The sequence below is a fragment of the Anomaloglossus baeobatrachus genome, chromosome 5 (genome assembly GCF_048569485.1).
Source record: "Anomaloglossus baeobatrachus isolate aAnoBae1 chromosome 5, aAnoBae1.hap1, whole genome shotgun sequence".
In the NCBI taxonomy this organism is placed as follows: Eukaryota; Metazoa; Chordata; class Amphibia; order Anura; family Aromobatidae; genus Anomaloglossus; species Anomaloglossus baeobatrachus.
Genome location: NC_134357.1, coordinates 431,995,571 through 432,018,718, shown reverse-complemented (window position 1 = coordinate 432,018,718; position 23,148 = coordinate 431,995,571). Strand labels below are relative to the sequence as shown.

Genomic DNA, 23,148 nt, shown 5'->3' with positions numbered 1-23,148 from the left:
GATTTTTTCCATACTTTTTGGTAAATTGAATGGTGTCATTCAAACAAAAATTCATCTGACAAAAATCAAGCCATTATGTCTATGTCGTTGGTAGGTCTTGTAAAAAGGATAGTAAAAAAAAAAAAAAAGTGTAAATATGGAAAATAATAATAATTTTATTCATTTATATTGCGCTATTAATCCCACAGCGCTTTACATACATTGGCAACACTGTCCCCATTGGGGCTCACAATCTAGAGTCCCTATCTGTATGTCTTTTGAGTGTGGGAGGAAACCGGAGACCCCGGAGGAAACCCACGCAAACACGGGGAGAACATACAAACTCCTTGCAGATGGTGTCCTTGGTGGGATTTGAACCCAGGACCCCAGCGCTGCAAGGCTGCAGTGCTAACCACTGAGCCACCGTGCCGCCCTAAAATCAGCTCAGAAAGGGGATAACAGTACATTTCAATCTATTATATGACTTATAGATGGGTCTTCACCCCAGGAATCACACAATTGGGACTAAAGCAGCAATTTCTCTCATTTCCTAAAGTTTTCAATGGAGAATTGCCCATATAATATCAGAGATGGAGCCCAGTCAGCTAGTGTGGTCCTGTGAACCTCGTTTTCCTCAAAGTTGTAGCTCCAGGAGGTGAGCCCAGTTTAATCCACCTCCCTCACAGTCTGAGTCTGCATGTTAATAACTGCAGCGAGCACACACTAATGAATGCACTATGGAGACCCCATATACGTTATACCTTACTGTGCAGTTTTGAGGAAGCAGTGAATAAATAGTGGTAAAGTGTCAGTATTTCACTATGCCTTCACTCAGTGACGGATACAACCGCTGCGGTCACACACTCTGACAGCCAGGAGCGGCAGCTTACCTCAGCCTTTTAAGTTGCCGCCATCTTAACTCTGAAAGAACACTGCGGCTGATTGGCTGGAGGCAGCGGGGTTCCGCAGCAGGCCACGCCCCTTGGTAAGACACAGTTTTTGACTGCGCAATGGCGGCAAACTCCTGACGTCCTCCCCTGAGGTAACGACGACGTCTGGATCTACCGGACGAAACAGATAACGTCCCAGGCGCCACAAACCGAGAGAGCTGCACGGTGATAGGTAGTGACTAACTCTGTGTGAGATATGTGACTGGAGAACCTACAGACCGTATTAATGGTCGCAATGTCCTGTGTCTACCTATAGTTCTGCTGTTTATATGTTTCTGTGTGACTTCCAAAATGGCCCCCACTGTGGTGGCTTGGCACCCAGTCGTCCCATATAATGCTGCCTTAAAGGGAACCTGTCAGCAGAAATTTTGCTCTAAACCTAAAAGATCCCCCTTCTGCAGCTCCTGGGCTGCATTCTAGCAAGGTTCCTATAGTTTTTGTGCCCCCTTTTAGACCAAATTAAATACTTTATAAAGTTGTATATAGTTTTGGTATGCAAATCTTCTAAATTATCCATGGGGGCGGGCTGTCTGGTGTCCGTTACTGTCCCTCCTGCCGATTTACGCCGTCCACCAAAGCTCCATTTCATGCCTCAGGACGCCGCCCAGTGCGCCTGTGGTCCCGCGCATGCGCCATGCGACTGTAGCGGGACTGTGCACTGTGTGCACAGTGTGACCGCTGGTGACGTGTTGCGCAGGCACGAGATTATGGGCGGCGCGGTGATTGTCATCAGCAAGTGCCGCCCATAATCTCGTGCCCGCGCTTTCCCCTCTGCCTCCAGTGTTCTGCACAAGCGCTGGCCAGATGACCTGACGAGGTTTATTGCGAAATTTCTGCTGACAGGTTCCCTTTAAAGGGAACCTGTCAGCAGAAATTTTGCTTTAAACCTAAAAGTGCCCCCCTCTGCAGCTCCTGGGCTGCATTCTAGCAAGGTTCCTGTACTTTGTGGCCCCTTTTAAACCAAATTAAATACTTTATAAACTTGTACCTTTTGCTATGTAAATTTTGTAAATCGTCCATGGGGGCGGGCTCTCTGCTGACCGTTGCTGTTCCTGCAGCAGATTTACGCCGCCCCCCAACGCTGAATTTCATATCTCAGGACGCCGCCCCTGGGCGCCCGTGGTCCCGTGCATGCGCTGTGCGACTGTAGCGGGACTGTGAACTGTGTGCACGTGTGACCGCTGGTGACGTTTGGCGCAGGCACGAGGTTATGGGCGGCGCTGTGTCATCAGCAAGTGCCGCCCATAACCTCGTGACCGCACTTTCCCCTCTGCCTCCAGCGTGGTGACGTCAGGTCATTTGGCCGGCGAGCGCTTGCGCAGAACGCTTGAGGCAGTGGGGGAAAGCGCGTCCACGAGATTATGGGCGGGCACTTGCGATGCAATCACAGCGCCGCCCATAATATCGTGCTTGTGACACACGTCACCAGCAATCCTGGCGTGGGCGGCACCTCGGGCGCAGTGGGCGGCGTCCTGGTGGATGAAATGGAGCGTGTGGGGACAGCGTCAATCTGCTGGAGGAACAGCAACAGTCAGCAGAGAGCCCGCCCCCATGGACGATTTACAAAATTTACATAGCAAAAGGTACAAGTTTATAAAGTATTTAATTTGGTTTAAAAGAGGCCACAAAAAGTACAGGAACCTTGCTAGAATGCAGCCCAGGAGCTGCAGAGGGGGACACTTTTAGGTTTAAAGCAAAATTTCTGATGACAGGTTCCCTTTAAGGGCTAAAAAACGCACAAAGAATTGACATGCTGCAGTTTGTTTCTGCACCAAAAACTGCAAAGAAAAAAAAAAAAAGCAATGTGTGTACAGCATTTCTGAATCCTCAGACTTTGATGGGAGAAGGAAAGACATACATTTTCGGGCAACAAACTGAACCAAAAAAAGTGGCAAAAAATGCAGTGTGCGCTCACGCTGAGTTTTTAGTTGCAGATTTGGTGCAGTTTATCGTACAGATGCCAATAAAGTCCATGAGAATTCTGAAGTGCTATGCACACGTGGCTTCTGTTTTCCTTGCAGTTTTGGGTGCAGAAAAAAATCTGCAGCATGTCATATGTGTTGTGTGTTTTTTTTTAGCCCTTTGACAAAACATTTCATGGCAAAAAAATTACACCAAAAACCGCCTGCATTTTTTGGTGCAGAAAATTTCTGCATCATTCGCACATACCTTAAAACTGAGGGTGATTTTTTTTTTTTTTATTATGCGCTACACTCAGTGAAAAAAATAAATCCCCAAACAAAACCAATTATATAAGGGAAAACACCTTATATATGACAACATACAAAAAAGGTGAAAATTCACACAAACATAATAAATATAACTTTATTGATACATAATGATGATAAAATCACAGTGAAAAAAGAGAGGGAATAGGCTACAACCGGCTAATATGAAAAAAACATATGGACTAGGGCATATATTAAAAATAATAAGGTATGGAAAGACAAGACAAACCTCCTCCAGACTTCAACATAGGTTTCGCACGGAGCTTTATCAAGGAGTCACGCATCAAGCTTTTTGAAGCGAAACATACAGCGGAGTCTGGGGGTGGTTTGTCTCGTCTTTCCGTACCTTATTACTTTTACGGAAAAATATTCCAGCACGTCTTCTAAGTAATTAAAATATTTTTAGCATTACTTTTAATATATACTCTAGCGCAGGGGTCTCAAACTTGGCTGGGTGTATGGGCCGCACAGAGGAAAAAATAATTTCGGGGGCCGCATTCTTTGCAGGACAAAGTGACATTTTTATTGGTACCATATTTTTTCTATATACCTTTGGATCACTGGTTTTGAAAATTTTTCACTTGTTTATTATAACAAATGTGCACATTCTTTGTTTAAATATATAAAAACAAATTTGATGGTTAAAAAAAAAAAAAAAAAAAAGTCATGCCTTATTTTGATTTTTTTTTTTTTTTAACACTTTATCCCTTTCTTGTAACTAATAGTGTTACAATTAGCACTATATAGAAATTTTGGCCAACATCTTTTAGTAATGTTCCCCATCTTGTTGTAATGTGCCCATCCTTGTCCCCTTGTAGCAATCTCCCTATCCTGTAGTACTGTCCCCATCATATAGTTGTCCCATCCTATACTAATGTCCCAATCTTATAGTAATGTTCCCATCCTATAGTAATGTGCCAACCTTGTCCCCATCCTATAGTAATGTCCCAATCCTTTAGTAATGTGCTCACCTTGTCCCCAACCTATAGTAATGTCCCCATCCAATAGTATTATGCCCATCCTTGTAATGCCCCCAGCCTTGTCCCCATCCTATAGGTATGTGCCCACCTTGTTCCTATTCTATAGTAATGTGATCACCTTGTCCCTATTCTATAGTAATGTCCCCATCCTGTAGTAATAGGTGGGGGGCAGTGGCGGCGGCTGAAAGGGAGCAGTGGCGTTATAACTTACCGACCGTCTCAGGCCCCAGATCCACAGTGATTGGATAGATCGGTCACTAGGCCGGTCTCTCCAATCAGAGCTGGGGGCGGGTGAAACAGAGGTCACCCAGCTCCAGCCAATGATCAGGGCTATAGCTGCACTGATCATGGCTGGATTTCAATGTTTCAACCATATTCAATGGCTGAAACATTACAGTGGCTGTGATTGGCTGACGAACGCCGCTCAGCCAATCACAGCCTCCGTAGGTCCGGGGAGGAAACACCACCCCTCCTGAGGTCCCCTCCACCCCGAATCTAAGGGATTTGCAAAGCGATCACAGCCACCGGGGAGCCATGACGTACCCAGTACATCATATGTCGCTAAGGGGTTAGTGTGCCGTCCTTCACATACACACACAAAAAAACCCAAAACACCATTCTTCTCACCTGTCCCGCATTCCCTCGGCTGCTTCATCTCTGCTTCGTGCGGCCCCCAGGCCCGTGCCCCCGGTGACTATCGCGGCCGGTGCAGGGGCCGCAGCCACCGTCAGCGATTTATGTCAGATGAATGTTTTGCCGGCGCAGCGCGCGCAGAGTCAAGCTCTCTGCGCGTGCAGTGCTGGCAAAACATTCATCTGACATAAAGCGCAGACAGTGGCATCGGCCTCTGCACCTGCCGCGATAGTCAACAGGGGCACGGGCCTGGGGGCCGCAAGAAGCAGCCGCGTGTTTGAGACCTCTGCTCTAGCCTATAAGTTTTTTTCATATCATCTGGTTGTATCTAATTCCCCCCTCTTTTTATATTGTAATTTTATCATTATGTATCAATAAAGATTTACATTTTATTTACCAGATTTATGTGAATTTTCACCTTTTTGTGTATTTTTTTTATTATATTTAAAAAAAAAAAAAAAATTATATATATATATATATATATATATATATATATATATATATATATATATATATATATATATATATATATATATATATATATATATATATATATATTTTCATTTGTGTCTTTATTTTTTTTTTAGGTAATATAGGGGACTTGACTTCGATCATTTAACTTATGGTCTATAAATGATAATCTTTGGGTTTTTGTTACACAACTTAATTCGTTTTATAAATTGGTAAACTTGACTTTTACGGAGGCGGCAATATCAAATATGCTTATATTTTTTCTACTTTTAACCTGTAAAACTGTGGGTGATTTTTATTTTTTTTTATTATGTTTTTTAAAATATATATTTTTAATTTTTGTCTTTATTTTTTAGGCAACGTAGGGGACTTTAAAATGATGGTCTATAAATGATAATCTCCTTCTACAGACATCCACATGCCATGGCAACCAATCAGCACCCTACAGTTCTGTAGGGTGAAGGACACTGATGGGCCATTGACTGTAATGGAGCACACTACGTTAGTGTGTGCTCTGTTTTGTACCATTTTTGCACATGTACGTTTTCTGCAGACGGACAACCGAACGTAGTCGACTACGATTGGGTATCCGTCTACAGAAAACGTGGCCAACCCCTTTAACTTTTCTGCTGTTAGCTACATTTATTTTAAATCATGGACAATCAGTCCTTACGTTCTGCTTATTTTTACATTATACATACAATATAATTGTACTTTCAATTATTCATTGTTTTTTTACAGATCATATTCTCTATCACAATGCCTGTTAAAGAAGATCTGAAGGTATAGCACAGCAAGACATGGCTGGTAATGGTTAGCACACTTGAGTGGTGATAGGATCTTTTTTTTTATTTTTAGTTAGAAGCAAACATTGATCATGCTTTAAGAAGACATGAGTTTCGTTTCCTTGAAGAACTTCTAACGAAAGAGCCCAGTCCTCAAAAATGTAGCAAGGAGTTGCTTCTGAAATTTGACCAGCTGGTTTCCAGGGTATTTGCACTGTACTTTTGTTATATTTTAGATTACATATATTGAAGCTGTTATAATGTATTATGTTTTATTAAAGAGGTTGTCTGTGGCATAAATATGAGATTGGTATGAAACTGACACTAGACAACCCCACCATTTAGCTTAAATTCTTAAATTCACTCCTGCAGTGACCAAATATACCGTATTTTTCGGACTATAAGACGCACCCTGGTTTTAGAGGAGGAAAATAGGAAAATAAAACTTTAAGCAAAAAAATGTGGTCATGAAACACTGTTATGGGGCGAGGATCTGCTGCTGACATTGTTATGGGGGTAATGTCCCCAAATTCTCTACTAAGGTACCCCATCCTGGTAATGATCCTCCTGCCTTGTATATGATCCTGCTATAAACCCCCATCCTGCTCATATACCCCCATCCTGCTTATATACCAGCATCCTGCTCATATTCCCCCATCCTATTCATATACCCCATCCTGTTCATATACCCCCATCCTGTTCATATACCCCCATCCTGTTCATATACCCCCATCCTGTTCATATACGACCCATCCATCCTGCTCATATACCCCCATCCTGTTCATATACCCCCATCCTGTTCATATACGCCCTATTCATCCTGCTCATATACTCCCATCCTGTTCATACACCCCCATCCTGTTCATATACCCACCATCCTGTTCATATACCCACCATCCATACTGTTCATATACCCACCATCCATACTGTTCATATACCCACCATCCTGCTATATGCCCCCATCGTGTTCATATACCATCCTGGTATATGGCCTGTATCCTATAGCACAGAGAAAAAAAACAAACAAACGTTTATACTCACCTTTTCCTCACTCCCTGCAGCCGATCATCTTCCTCTCTGCACCACTGACACGTGTGTGTGTGTGTGTCCCCGTTCCCCTGCAGCACGCGATGTCTTCCTGTCTGTGCCGATCAGCTGACCAGCACAGATCAGCTGACCGGCACAGACAGGAAGACATCGCGTGCGGCAGGGGGACGGCTCCACACACGGGGACGGGTGAGTACACTGATTCACTGCTCCCCGCGCTGATGATGACCGCGCGGGGAGCAGTGAAAACAGCCGCACATGAGCACTCCAGGCTGTAATTGCCAGGGGTGATCATGCGGACCGGCTCGTCCTCCCGCCCACCTGTCAGCGCCGGCTTCTGTGCTGAGAAATGGGCGGGAGGATGGGCATGCATATGTAATGAGCGGGCACACGTGGTCACAGTACGCTGCTACAGCCTGCTCGTGCCCCCGATGACCCGCTCCACCGCAGCACCTCATTCCCCGCAGCCACTGTCAGACCATAAGACGCACCCCCAACTTTCCCCCAACATTTGGGGGAAAAAAAGTGCGTCTTATGGTCCGAAAAATACGGTATGTACTGTACTGTGAATAGGAGATAAAGTGCAGTACTTAGCAAGGGTTATCAATCCATATACTGAGCTGCTTTTTACTGTTCTGTAAATCACTTATATCCAGCTGCTGCAAATTTCAGTTTATCACTGGGGATGCAAGGTGTTGGATCCCTCCTGATGTCATATTGCAACCCGGACAGCCCTCTTAAATTTATTGATTGGCATAACTCTGTAAACATTTATTTAATCCCTTCACGACTTTGTGGTACGTATACGTCATGTTCTGATAGGGATTCCTGACTGATGGCATATATGTACAGCATGCCGATCATGCGGAGCACAGCCACACGTTTGCTGCCAGCGTGATAGCTAAGCTCTTGCTGTCAAGGCACAGTGCCTACAGCGCACCCAGCTGTTTAACCCTCTAAATGCCACTATCAAAAGTGATTGAGGCATTTAGGAGGCTGTGAGAAGGAGTGCATGGGCTGACAATCGTTGCCATGGCAAACCGAGGTCAAATAATGACCGCCAGGTTTTCTAGCTACGTTGGCCTGGTAGATCATTACAAGTCCCATAGAGGGAATAAGTAAAAAAAAGTTTAAAAAAAGTAAAAAATATTTAAAAAACAAAAAACCCACACACAATGAAGAATTGAAAAAAATATTATACCAGTAAATACATTTATGTAAAAAAAGTACACATATTTAGTATAGTTGTAGAAGAACCAGATCTATAAAACTGTTACACTATTACCCTCTTTAGTGAGCACCATAAAAAAAGAATAGAGCAATGCAAAATTAATTATTTTTTCTATGAAATTGTTTTTATTGTGTAAACGTGGCAAAACCTAAAAAAAAGTATATAAATGTGGTATTGCTGTAAGCATACCGTCATGATAAGTAAACGGAAGTACCAAGCAAACTGCGGAAGGGAAGGGAAGCCCTGTGTCTAGGGAAGGGGAAGATGGTGACCCATGACCAAACTACTGCTGGTCTCTGGCGTCCCTCCCCACCCTATATAGGTTCCGCAGCTATGAGCTGAGCCGGATACATGACCCCAGATATCCCTAGTACTGGGCCCTAAATAGGAAACAGATGGAATGAGCTCTTCGTCAACACCATTAAACACTATAGAAAACACAAGGAGGACACGGGAAAGTGCATGTACTACTTATCCACAGATGACTCAGGTAGAAGTGCAACAAAGTTACAGCAAGATGCCACAGATGAGAGCAAGCCTCCTGCTTGCGACCAGAGCTGAATGAACTGAATAATATCACCATCAAAAGTCCAGGGAAGGTGGGAGTATATAAGCACAAGGGAAATACTGATAATCATCAGCTGGATGGAAGGAGCGCTCTCCTGGGTCCTAAAGGAGAATAGATGAAAATCCACCAGGAAATCTACTTAGTACAATGAATACTTACACCAGGAACAACAGAAAATCAGGGTGCATTATGCGCAGCCAAACGCTCTGACCTTCTGTTGCCAGAAACCACATGAAAATTGCGTTATTACCGTGTTTTTTGCCATGGGTGAGGTATTCTGCCAGGGGGTGCGAATTTTTCTTAAGAAATGTCCATTTTCTAGTGCGCATATAGCCTTAGATAGTTTCTGCTTGTAGTTATAATATCCCAGTGTCCGTGGTGATCCTCCATTTGGTGAACAGTGATTTGTTGTCTGGACTGCATGATTGCTCCGTGGTGTGACTAAAGGCCCTGTCACACACAGAGATAAATCTGCGGCAGATCTGTGGTTGCAGTGAAATTGTGGACAATCAGTGCCAGGTTTGTGGCTGTGTACAAATGGAACAATATGTCCATGATTTCACTGCAACCACAGATCTGCCAAAGATTTATCTCTGTGTGTAACGGGGCCTTTAGGCCCTGTGCGCACTGGAAAACGGAATTTTCTTAAGAAAATTCCGCAGGGTCTGAAAGATTACCGCACCCGCGGTAAAAAAAAACGCGGCAAACCGCACCCGAAAGCCGCATGCGGGTTGGTACATGTGCTTTACTGCATTCAATGCAATAAAGCACATTAAGAAAAAAAAAGTAATTTCCTTCTGAGATAGATAGCAGACAGATAAATAGATAGACAGATAGAAGAATAGAAGATAGATAGAAGGATAGATAGAGGGATAGATAGATAGAGTCCCTGTGAGCACACGCTGCATTTCTCCCGAACGGTAATGTGTTGTTCACATTACCGGCCGTGGGAAATGCCCTGTGGTTACCTCTGCTGTCTCGTTGCGAGGCTGCATTCAGCGCTGTGTGTCAGTCGCGGCTGGATGCAAGCATCGGAGGACGTGGATTATGCCGGAGCTGTGTATTTCGGGAGGGGTTAATGAAGGGGTGAATCAGGGGCTTTTTTGTGTTTTATTTAAAATAAAGGATATTTCGGTGTGTGTGTTTTTTCACTTTACTTATGGGTTGATCATGTCAGCTGTCTCATAGACGCTGCCATGATCAAGCCTGGACTTAAATGGCAGCGATTCGCCGCCATTAACTCCTTATATTACCCTGATTGCCACCGCATCACGGCAACAGGAAGAGCCGGGGACACTCCGGGACTGCCGCATAATGCATGTGACAGTCCCGGGGCAGCTGCGGGCTGATATTCTCGGCTGCGGGAGGGGGGGGCATTAACCCTGCCCCTCGCCCTCCCCAGCCTGAGAATACCGGGCCGCCACTGTGTGCTTACCTCAGCTGGACGGTAAAAATACGGCGGAGCCCACGTGTTTTTTTTTCTATATGTCCGTTTGCTTTCTATGTGTATTCTTTATGTCTGTGTGTGAGTGCGATCTGTGTGTATTCTATGTCTGAGTCTGTGATATGTGTGAGTGTGATGTGTGTGTGTTTACTCTCTGCTCCGCTTCCTCTTCCTGTCATAATGACATCACTTCCCTGCAAACCGCAGGGCAGCGATGAACATTACCACAGGTAAACTGTGAAATACCGGAGGGAATATCGCAGGAAAACGCAATGAACCGCACAGAATTTGCTGCCTGCGTTATTCCCTGCGGGATTTCACGATTACATGGCAGTCAATGGAGTGAAATCCCGCAGCGACGTGCGGAAAAGAAGTGACAATTGTTTTTGCTGCGGGAATCCGTGACATGCAGCTGTCAAAATCCGCATAGTGCGCACAGCATTTTTTTCCCCATAGGTTTTGCTGGTGAATCACTGCAGAGATGTTGTGAACATAACATGCAGCGAAACATGCAGCAAAACCGCAGGAAATCCGCGGCAAAAACCAGCACGTGCGCACCAGGCCTTTTGTCTCTCCTCTGTGGATGTTTGTGGTGTGAGTGAGTTTCAGTTTATCCCCGTGTCTTTGTCTTTTGGAAGGTGTCCTGCCCAGCCCTGAGTTGGAGGGTGCGGGGGTATTAGGTCGGGGCCCGATAGGAGACAGGGACGGTGGTGGCTTGACTCTGACAACCTCCAATTCTACCGTCGGGACAAGGGACAGCACAGGGTCCCCAGCCTTAGGGTCAGCTCAGGAGCCCTTGTGCCATCTGTACTCCCTGTGACCTTATCTTCGGCCGCACAAAAAAAAAATAACCCTCTTCGCTCATGGATTACATCACCAGCCTGGCTAAATGCATGCAGGCTTTCACCATGAGGGTGGGCGAGCTAAGGGGGGCAGTTCAGCTGCAGGCCCAAACCCCATCTACTGGGCAATCAGGAGTTGTGACCAAGGCCCCTGAGGCCAAATTGCCGCTTCCTGAGCGGTTCACTGGGGACCACAGTCAGTTTGTCTGTTTTTGGAATTCCTGTAGACTGTACTTCCGACTGCGACCCCACTCTTCCGGTGACGAGGCCCAACTCGTGGGGATTGTTATCTCCCTTCTTAGCGGAGACCCACAATCATGGGCTTTCTCCTTACCTCTTGACTCCCCTGTGTTTGGCTCGGTGGTGGTTTTTTTCAGCATTCAAGCTCATCTACGATGACCCCGACAAAGTGTCGCTGGCCGATCCCAAAATCCATACTCTGAAACAAGGGAGTCGAGGATTTTTGCACTGAATTCAGGCGTTGGTCTGTGGACACTCAGTGAAATGACCCTGCTCTTAGGAGCCAGTTCCTACAGGGCATTTCAGAGAGCGTCAAGGAGGCTCTAGTCATGTATGAGAACCCTTCCTCGCTGGAGTCTGCTATGGCGCTGGTAGTCCGCATAGATCGCCGGTTCGTTCAGATATCTCATGAGCTTTCATCCACCGGGGTGATGCCTGTCTCCCTGGCTTCATCTCCGGAGGTCTCTGACGAACCAATGCAGCTTGGTGTTACCACCCAGGTGAGAGAAGCCCCCGTACTCATAGGTCTGGCAGGGCATGTTTTCTCTGTGGGAAGAAGGGCCACTATGTTAATGCATGCCAGCACATTCCGAAAGGGGGGTGACTGGCGGAAAACTCTTAGTCTTAGGAAGGTTGGGAGATTCCTTCCTGGGCCTACGTTTATCCTCTACATTGGCCACTCAGTGTCTGCTCCCCGCTAGGGTAACTATTGGGGATCGTGGGGTCACTATTAAGGTTTTTCTGAATAGTGGGGCGAGGCAAACATTATTGAAGAGAGTTTTGGCCATCCGGTGGGGTTAAAGGTGGTGAACTTACCCACTCTGATTTCAATTATAGCTATTGACTCTTCTCTCCTGTCCCAGGTGGCCTTCAGGGACTGCGTACATGATGTTAAACTCCAGATGGGGGTCCTGCATAGTGAGTTGCTTACATGCCAGGTACTCAAAGATCTGCCAGCACCGATTGTGCTGGGATTGCCATGGCCTACGCTTCACAACCTTGTTGTGGATTGGAGGTCCCACGATATCATATCATCCAATGGAGCCCGTACTGTAAGGCCCACTGCCTAGAGTCATGTGTCGCTATGGTCTCGCCCAGCGTTCTTGAATCCTTAAATGAGTTCCAGGAGGTATTTCTCTGTGAAGGATTGCCAGGAGTTACCTCCGCACAGACTGTACGACTACACTATCAGGTTGAAGCCAGGGGCAAGGTTACCTAAGAGCAGATTATACAAGCTATCTGGACCGGAGAGGCAGGCTCTTGAGGAGTACATTACAGAGAGTTTGGCCAAGGGGCACATTAGCCCTTCTTTTTCACTGGTCGAAGCCGGTTTCTTTTTTGTCTAAAAGAAAGATGGTGGTCTGTGACCATGACTGGATTTTCCGGATCTGAATCGGTGCCTCTCATTCTGGATCTCTTTAATCAGATCACGGGAGCTAAGTGGTTCTCAAAGCTTGACCTCAGGGGGGCCTACAACCTCATCAGGGTTCGAGAGGGGGAGGAGTGGAAGTCTGCCTTTAATACACCGGAGGGGCATTATGAGAACCTGTTTATGACTTTTGGGTTAACTAACGCACCAGCAGTCTTCTAGCACTTCATTATTGACGTGTGTGCTCATCTGTTGGGGAGGTTTGTGGTCATTTACCTCAATGACATCTTAATCTACTCTTAGGATCTTGAGTCACACAAGGGGCATTTGAAATAGGTGTTACAAGTTCTTAGGGCAAACAAGCTCTATGCCAAATTGGAGAAGTGTGTGTTTGCCATCCAGGAAATGCCCTTTTTGGGGTACATTATTTCAGGATGGACCCCTTTAAGGTGAAGGCAATTTTGAATTGGGACCGTCTTAAGAACTTTAAGGCTTTGCAGCGGTTCCTAGGTTTTGCTAATGTGCCGCCTCCGCGACAGCCGACGGGCTGCTCGGATCCGGATCCGCAGTGGCTCGAAGGGTCTCCGGACCCGAGGCGGGGTCACGCGGCCGCTCCAAATGAAAAAGGGGGGTTTTATATTTACAAGGGGTGTAGAAAATAAAGTTCGTGACGCCACCCACGGGTCGTGGTAATGTGGGATAACACCGCTGCTGCGTTTGGGGGAGCGCCCGGAAGCGATGGGATGGCAGATTGTCATGTTAACCCCTCCGTGGGCAGGTGGAAAGTGTCCCAGGGCGACCCGTCGGGAGGAGAGGGGCACAACGTACTCACACAGTCCAGAGATTCTGACACAGACAACGGGTAAACCAAAGTCCTGAATGCCCTGTAGCCGTTGTTGGAGTACGCTGGGTCCGTGCCCTTTTGGCATTGCTGGTTGGTCTGAAGCCTTGTCCCTTGGCACTGTGTTTACTCTTTGTGGATCCCTTTTGCCTGAAACTACTCGGGTCCCGCTCACCCGCGTGGCTAGCGGAGTGAGCTTGCTCTCAGGGTTCACGCTTGGGATTTTCTGGATGGTTTTGGGAAGTCCTATGCCTCTCGTTGCGCTAGTACGCCGATCCTGGAGCGGGTGGAAAACGACTCGTGAAGACTCCGTCCTCGTCGGGTGAATTACTGGGCTGCGTAAAGCTACAGTCATATGAAAAAGTTTGGGCACCCCTATTAATGTTTACCTTTCTTCTTTATAACAATTTGGGTTTTTGCAACAGCTATTTCAGTTTCATATATCTAATAACTGATGGACTGAATAATATTTCTGGATTGAAATGAGGTTTATTGTACTAACAGAAAATATGCAATCCACATTTATGTTTAATCTTTATTAAAGTAAACGAGAATTTACAGGAAGAAAAAAAAAAGAAGATTCAAATACGTGATTACTTCATGTCAACTTACAGAGAAGAGTATAAGCCACATCCTAACTAACACCCCTTCTCTTACTAACTATCATAAGGCACGCATATGACATGTAACCACCTTTTATAATACAGACAATCTCCTTCCAATTGAGAACTACATCTCAAACAAAGTGGGGCTACTGCCGAAAACAAAAAAGAAAAGGAAAAAATGTGAAGATTTAACGAGAACCAGAGAGAAAGGAAAGTAGCAAGGGGGAAAGATAAGGAAAAGAAGAGAAGGAAAAGGGGGAGAGAAGAGCAACAGAAAGAGAGGGAGGGAAGGCATGGTAGGGATTACTTCCCCAGTACTCGGGCCGCTACATTGGACTAACGTAACACGCGTCATGCGTTACCAATAAGGTTCTGAAATGGTAGAGAATCAAGAGCCAGGGGGTCCAGATCCTAAGAAATTTATCCACTGAGTCATTGGTTTCTGCCGTTAGGGACTCCATCCTGTGGATGATGGCCATCTCCGCAAGCCACTCCCTCACAGATGGCACCCCAGTCGATTTCCAGTATCTCGGGATCACCATGCGTGCCGCCGTAAGACAGTATCTCAGAAGGCCCGCTTTCTGTGATTTAAGCGATCCCGGGAGAATTGAAAGCAGCTCCATCTGAGGGGAACCCACCAACTGCTCTCCGCAAATCACAGCGTATGCTTTGAACACGGACCTCCAGAAAGGTTGTATCAATTTGCAGTCCCACCAGATATGCAGCATTGTCCCCCTTCCCCTTCCGCACCTCCAGCAGCTATCTGAGACCCTGGGAAATATTGCGTGTAGAGTATCCGGGCACCTGTACCAACGGGTCAGAATCTTATATTTTTTTTCCTGTGCTGCACAGGCGATGGAAAATTTATGAGTGAGGATAAAGGACTTTTTCCAGTCCTCCTCAGGAATGAAAGTCCCCAAATCTCTATTCCACTTCTCGATATATTTAAGGTCTCCCATGTCCACCTCTGTAATCAGGAAGGAGTAAACCAGAGACAAGAGATGCCCGGGAGAATCCTCCCTCAAAAACAATTGTTCAAATTTTGTGGGCTGAGCCGCAAAAAGCCCAAGTCTGTTGTCAACCATCAAGAAGGACCTAAGTTGAAGGTATTCCAGCCAAGCCGTTGGATGCCGACCCTCTGAGAGCAAAAGGGCCGAAAAGGGGGGTACTTCCAAACCGTGCAAAGTCTGGGCTATCCGTGTGTCCTCACCCCTCCTCCAACCTAAGAAACGCTCGACTCCCATCCATGGGGGGGAACTCCGAGTTAGAGAAAAGCGGTGAGAGTGGACCAGGACCCCTTGAGAGAGATCCCCGCCTGTACTCAACGTCCCAGACCCTCAGGGATTCCCTGAGAAACTCCGCCTCTCCATCTATCCGTCCCCTCCGTAGCGGTGTGAGCCACGGGAGGAACCGCAGGGGCGTTTCAGAGCAAACCTGCTCCAGACTCACCCATTGTTTAGTGCTCCTATTAAATTGCCAATCCATTAGTCTCAGCAGAAGAGACGCCTTGTGGTACTTTTTAAAGTCTGGCAACCCTGCCCCCCCCTCTCCCTTACCTCTACTCAACACTCTCCTCCCCACCCGAGAGCTCCTCCCTCCCCAAACAAATTTGTTAATAATTGACTGTATTCTGGTAAAGAAAAACGATGGTAGTGCTATAGGGGCCGTTTGAAAGATATATAGAAAACGAGGGAGAACATCCATCTTGATGACATTAATACGTCCAAACCAGGACAGTTTCTGTCTATCGATTTGTTTAAGATCTCTTATAGTGCGTTCCAACAAAGGGAGGTAATTGAGGTGAAAAATCTTGGTACTGTCCCGTGGTACCGCCACCCCCAGATAAGTCAGGGCCGATGTCTGCCATCTAAAAGGAAAGTTGGATGCAATATGATCTACTTCCCTCCCCGGCAGAGTGAAATTCAAGGCTTCTGATTTATTATAGTTAACTTTAAAGTTGCTTATATGTCCGAAGTTTCTCAATTTCCTTAACCAAGGAGGGAAAGGATATGTGGGGCTGTGTAATGTATAGGAGGAGGTCATCTCCATATAAGGCCACTTTACAATGATGCTCTCCCACCTCTATCCCTTTTATATCTGGGTTCTGTCTAATGGCCAAAGCCAAATGCTCCATTACGAGAACAAATAGGAGGGGGGATAAGGGACAACCCTGTCTGGTACCATTTTTTATGCTAATTGGCGCGGACAAGGACCCATTTACCTTTATTCTGGCAGTCGTGTACTATAAAGGGAGGCCACTCCTCTAAGGAACCTGTCACCTATCCCCACCTGTCTCAACGCTGCCAACATGAAACTCCAGCTGACCCGGTCGAAGGCTTTCTCCGCATCTATGGAAAGTAAACACCTAGGTAGTGCCTTTGCCTTCACCCGAGCCAGCAGAAGAAAGGTCTTACTCGTGTTGTCTCTTGCCTCTCGGCCCCCCACAAAACCCACCTGGTCCGTGTGTATCACTTTTGTAAGCAAAGGTGCCAGTCTATTGGCGAAAGCTTTTGAAAAGAATTTGACATCTATATTAATTAATCATATGGGACGGTAATTGGAGACATTAATGGGGTCTTTCACTGGCTTCAGAATTACACATATATGAGTTTCCTCGGGTGAATAAACCTGGCTAATGCCCTTCCACACTTGTCTGCATGTTCATATAAGTATCTCTGTAAACGTACCCTCTGTGCATAGTATTTTTGATCTAAGAGCCCCCTAAGTTCCTCCCGGGATCCCACCAATTCAGCGTACACCGAGGCCGATAAGGAGTTTTTGTGGTATGCCTCCAAGGTCTGTATTCACTGAACCAAAGAGGTAATCAGAGAGGCCCTCTCCCGTTTAAGTCTTGATCCATGCTTTATTAATATACCCCGCACCACACATTTAAGGGCCTCCCACTGTGTCGGCAAGGCCGTCTGGTCCGGAGCGTGAATTTCCAAGAAATCACTCATCATCTGTCGTATTTCCGCTACACATAAGTCGTCTTTATTAAGACGCCACGTCCATGGTCGCCGCGAACCGTCTGGGGGAGTGAGTTGGACGAACACCGGTGCATGGTCCGATAGACATATAGACCCTATGGAGGCCTGGGCTCGCCATGGCATGGCGTGTTGGCTAATCCACAACATATCTATACGGCTGTAAGATGAATGAATTGCGGAGAAATAAGAGTAATCCCTCTCCATGGGATGCAGTGCCCTCCAAATATCAACCAATTGTAATGCTTGCGACTATTTCCCTAGTGCCAACATCCTTTTTTGTGAAATAAAACGCCGCCCCGAGGAGGTATCAATTGCCGGTTCAAAGGTGAAATTAAAGTCCCCCCAGCTATTAAAGTCCCTTCTGCAAATTCCGCCAGCCGAGACAGGAGGGAAGAGCATGCCACAGTGGGTCTGGAGTTTGGTAAATACCAGTTAGCTACGGTATATATGCCCACACCAATCTGGAGCTTCAGAAATATAAATCTACCCTCAGGATCCACCAAAGAGTCGATCACGGAGAACACCAATGACTTATGGAGACCCCCCCGGATTTAGCAGTCGGGTTAGGGCTGTGAAACCATGTTGTGTAAAATCTATCCCTAAGAACTGGGACCTGGCCTGCTTTAAAATGGGTCTCTTGTAATAATAACACCTGAGTCCTCTGTTTATGCATAGCATAAAATATTTGTGATCTCTTTTGCGGCACATTCAACCCTTTACAATTAAGGGAGCCAAAATTAAGTTGCGTCATGCCGAGCACTGGGGTTCCACACTTAAGGATAGGGGTGAAGAAGGGGAAAGAGAGATGACCGGAGTAAGGAGCAAGAAACGCGGCAAGAATCAAGAAAAGATTAGGCTGTGAAATAGAGAAAAAGAAAAGGGAAAACAAAGATTACAAACTGTAAGCCCAACAAATGCGGTAATTCCTGGGTATTGCTTTCAAGCGTCACTCAATCCGCGACGCGTAAACCCAAACCAGGCGTGTACTTTCCAGGACGGAAGCCCCCCCCCTCCCAGGCCTCATTATAAAACCCAAACCACAGACAAACCCCAGCTCAGATGCGCGCCCCGCAATTCCCACCCACCCCCCTCAGGGGAAGGGAGGGAGGGAGAAGAGAGAGGCAGAAAGAGAAAAGAAAAAAAAAAAACAGGGGGAAAGGAAAAAAGGGGGGAAGGAGAGAAAAGAAAAAAAAAAGGGGGGAAAGGAAAAAAAGGAAGGGGGGAAGGAGAGAAAAAAAAAGGGGGGGGCGGGGGACAGGGGGGACAGAGGGCCACAGGGGGCAAGAAGAAAGGGGGAAGAGAGAGGTCGAGGAGCACGGGCCCGAAAAGAGGCGATAAAAGTCCAAAGGGGACACAGAAGGAGGAAGCGGAAGGAAACATGAAAAACGGGGGGGTGTTAATCATAACCATACATGTCCTATATGAAACTGCTAGGAATTCTGTAAAAGCATGAAACTACAAGAATCGGGGGCAGGAGGGCAAAATTGTAGCGGCAGAGAGAGGGAACCGTTTCGACTCACGTCAGTTATTATATCTAGCGTTAAACCTCGCCCATGCCTTCATTAAATTAAACTTAGCCCCTCAATAAGCCCTCCGCATCCAACCCTCGAATAACAATACTACTCAAGTACAGTATAAAGTGTGAGAAGCATACAAGCCCAGTCTTGACGAACATCAGTCCTTGGTAGAGGGACGACCTCCTCCTCCCGTCTTCCTCTCCCCGCGATTACTTCTTGGAGGATGCTGAGGAAGCCCCCGCGAGAATTCTCTTGGAATAGAAGGCCAGTCCTCAGTTTCAACTCTGGGTAGATTCAAGGCCTCCGAAAAGGGTGTCAGATCCTCTGGTGAATGAAGAACGTGCATTCGGCCGCCACTGCGGACTTGAAGCCGAAAAGGGAAGCCCCAGCTGTACACCAAGTCCCGTGACCGAAGGAGCTCCAACAGAGGCCGTAGTGCTCTCCTCTTCTGGAGAGTAAGACGAGAGAGGTCGGGTAGGATCTGCGACTTAATCATTTGGAAAAGGATCGGTACCCCTTCCCGGAGCTTCAGCAGAATAGACTCCTTTTGTAAATAATGCTGGACCCGACAGATCTGGTCCCGCGGGAACTCCGAGTCCGCTGGTTTGGGTCCCAAGGATCTGTGTGCTCTATCAAGTTCGATCTCCGTGGCTGGAGGGAGCCCCAATATCTTGTTGAAGATTCTTTGGAGGACACGTGGGAGTTCCCTGGAATCAACGGACTCTGGCAGACCCCGTACTCTCAAGTTGTTGTGTCGTCCTCTGTTCTCTACATCGTCCAGTGCTTCAGTCAGGTAGTGGAGCTGGCGAGATTGGGTCTCTAGCAGCTCTTTATGAGAGGATAAGTCCTTCTGCATTTCTTGTAATTGGGTCTCCTGAGACAGGACCCTTGCATCTATATTCTGCACACTGAAACGCACTTCTGTCAGCTCTGACCTGCACGCCTTCTCCAATCTGGAGATACAGCCTTCCATGTCCTCTCTGGATGGGATGCTGATGATTCTTGCTCTGAGCTCCCTTAGCTCCCTCAGGACACCGGAACCTTCCTGCCCCAGCCCCAGAGTGCTGACATGCTGAGAAATATGGCTGGTGGAGTGCTCCATACTCTCCATATCTTCTATATTAGCTCTGACCTCTGTGCCTGTCACAGCAGCTGCAGTGCCACTGAGTAGCAATGGGCTGGAGGTCCAGGGAGCCCCATCCTCCTGTCCCTCCTGGAGCTCCATTGACAGTGAAGGGCTCAGGGGCAAAGTCAGATCTCTCTCCCCTCCTCCAGGAGAAGCTGCAGAGTCTGCATGGCCCAGGACTCTCACCTGCCGCCCGTCCACCTCCTCTCCCTCTGCCAGGACCTGCTCCCCATGCTGTGAAGACACCAGAGCCTGCTCCCTCCGAGTACCTGGCTCCTCAAACCCCACTTCTCCTCCAGCTGCACAGGATCTGTCACCGTCTGGATTCCTGCTGTGGGCCTCTGACAGGTACTCTGTGCGCCCCCTCCCCCGCTGCCACTGCTGCATAGTTGACAAGGCCAGCGGGCATCTTACTTCCCTCCTGCTCCATCTGTGCCACTGTTGGTTTAGCCAGAAATCGCTGGATGTTGCCTCGATTCTGCCTGGAAAGGTGTCCCTGAGCTCCCCTCTGCCTCCTCGTGCTCATAGTTCGGGATAGAGGGCCGAAAAAATTAATGTAGTAGCTGATTTCCTGGGAGATAAGGGGGAGCTGAGGCAAAGCTCAACCTCACTCCCTCATGGCCAGGACACGCCCTGCAATCCGCATTTAAACAAAATTTGACCGGTGCAAAAGTATGGGCACCTCAACATAAAAGTGACATTAATATTTTGTAGATCCTCCTTTTGCAAAAATAACAGCCTCTAGTCGCTTCCTGTAGCTTTTAATGAGTTCCTGGATCCTGGATGAAGATATATTTGACCATTCCTGTTTACAAAACAATTCCAGTTCAGTTAAGTTTGATGGTCGCCGAACATGGACAGCACGCTTAAAATCATCCCACAGATGTTCAATGATATTCAGTTCTGGGGACTGGGATGGCCATTCCAGAACATTGTAATTGTTCCTCTGCATGAATGCCTGAGTAGATTTGGAGCGGTGTTTTGGATCATTGTCTTGCTGAAATATCCATCCCCTGCGTAACTTCAACTTCGTCACTGATTCTTACATATTATTGTCAAGAATCTGCTGATACTGAGTTGAATCCATGCGACCCTCAACTTTAACAAGATTCCCGGTGCCAGCAGTGGCCACACAGCCCCAAAGCGTGATGAAACCTCCACCAAATTTTACTGTGGGTACCAAGTGCTTTTCTTGGAATGCCGTGTTTTTTTGCCTCCATGCATAACACCTTTTTGTATGACCAAACAACTCAATCTTTGTTTCATCAGTCCACAGGACCTTCGTCCAAAATGTAACTGGCTTGTCCAAATGTGCTTTTGCATACCTCAGGTGACTCTGTTTGTGGCGTGCTTCCAGAAACGGCTTCTTTTGCATCACTCTCCCATACAGCTTCTCCTTGTGCAACGTGCGCTGTATTGTTGACCGATACACATTGACACCATCTGCAGCAAGATGATGCTGCAGGTCTTTGGAGGTGGTCTGTGGATTGTCCTTGACTGTTCTCACCATTCTTCTTCTCTGCCTTTTTGATATTTTTCTTGGCCTGCCACTTCTGGGCTTAACAAGAACTGTACCTGTGTTCTTCCATTTCCTTACTATGTTCCTCACAGTGGAAACTGACAGTTTAAATCTCTGAGACAACTTTTTGTATCCTTCCCCTGAACAACTATGTTGAATAATGTTTGTTTTCAGATCATTTGAGAGTTGTTTTGAGGAGCCCATGATGCCACTCTCATAGGAGATTCAAATAGGAGAACAACTTGCAAGTGGCCACCTTAAATACCTTTTCTCATGATTGGATACACCTGCCTATAAACTTCAAAGCTCAATGAGGTTACAAAACCAATTTAGGGCTTTAGTAAGTCAGTTAAAAGTAGTTAGGAGTGTTCAAATCAAGAAATTGATAAGGGTGCCTGTTATGATCCGGAACCATGGAAGACCACCACAAATCATTGGCAAAAGGTGACAAGAGCATTGGCAACTAATCTGGCCGCCATCCCCTTACTAACCATCACAACTAGAAGTAGCCGAGGGGTGAACTAACATCCTGTGCACCGCGAACCCAGCCGGAGAACTAAGTATCCTAAAGGTAGGAAAGATGAATAACTATCTGCCTCAGAAAATAGACAAGAATAGCTAGCCCCCCATATTGAAAGACTGCGGTGATATAGGAAAAACACAATACACAGGTAGATGACAGGATTAGCAAAACATGAGGCCCCCACTGACTAAAATAGGAAAGGACAGGAAAGGGACTGATGGTGACCAGAGAAAAACCCTGCAAAATACCAACTTCCTGATAGTACAAAAAAGGCCCTCAGATCGCTCGATCTGAACTCCGTCCTATACCAGGTGCCCTTGTCATACCAATGAACAGAAAACAAGAATTATAACAAATTCAACAAGCCACAAACACATAGACCCAAAGGAGCTATACTCCACTCAGAACTGCAGGGAATTCCTCAACAATCCACTAAGGGGGAAAATCCCTGGAAGGAAATAAACTGAAACCAACCACAACAAATGACAAACCCAGATAAGCAAAAGAACCAGACAATAAATAAAGAGCAAACACTTATCTGGAGTAGATGTGGTGTAAAGCAGGATTAAGCAGGTTGGAGATACAAAGAACAACTGACATCCGGCAACAGCCTACAATCAGACCGGGACTTAAATAAGCAGAGAGTTAGCAAAGGAAACACCCACTGCACAACACACCTGGTCCAAGTCCAAACCATTCCTTGCCACCAGAGGGAGCCTCCCAGCAGCCAAAACATAACTAACATTCACAACAGTACCCCCTCCTTGAGGAGGGGTCACCGAACCCTCACACACGCAACCGGGTCGCTCGGGATGAGCATGATGGAAGGCGCGAACCAACCTTTCCGCATGAATGTCAGAAGCCACAACCCAAGAGTTATCCTCCTGCCCATAACCCTTCCATTTCACAAGGTACTGAAGCTGACGCCTACTGCGACGGGAATCCAGAATTTTTTCAACCTCATACTCCAGATCCCCTTGTACCAAAACAGGGTCAGGAAGCGCTGCTGCAGGAACTGCTGGCTCCACATGTTTCTTCAACAAGGACTTTTGGAAGACATTGTGAATCTTAAATGACGCAGGCAGAATCAAACGGAAAGATACAGGGTTAATAATCTCCGAAATCTTATAAGGTCCAATAAATCTGGGCTTAAATTTAGGAGATGGAATTCTCATAGGAATATTTTTAGAGGACAACCACACCATGTCCCCTACTTTAAACCGGGGACCAACAGACCGACGCCGGTTGGCAAACTTTTGGGCA

At 46.7% G+C, this 23,148-nt stretch overlaps 1 protein-coding gene across 1 annotated transcript in view; it reads left to right on the top strand.

The window, feature by feature from the left end:
• Window positions 1-961: 961 nt before the first annotated feature.
• Window positions 962-23,148, top strand: part of LOC142312786 (synaptonemal complex protein 2-like) — a 62,382-nt gene continuing 40,195 nt past the window's right edge. Inside the window, exons 1-3 of the mRNA XM_075351776.1 lie at window positions 962-1,101; window positions 5,983-6,024; window positions 6,100-6,231. Coding sequence (XP_075207891.1) covers window positions 6,001-6,024; window positions 6,100-6,231 — 156 coding nt within the window. The 5' untranslated portion in view covers window positions 962-1,101; window positions 5,983-6,000. The remainder of the gene's footprint in view (window positions 1,102-5,982; window positions 6,025-6,099; window positions 6,232-23,148) is intronic.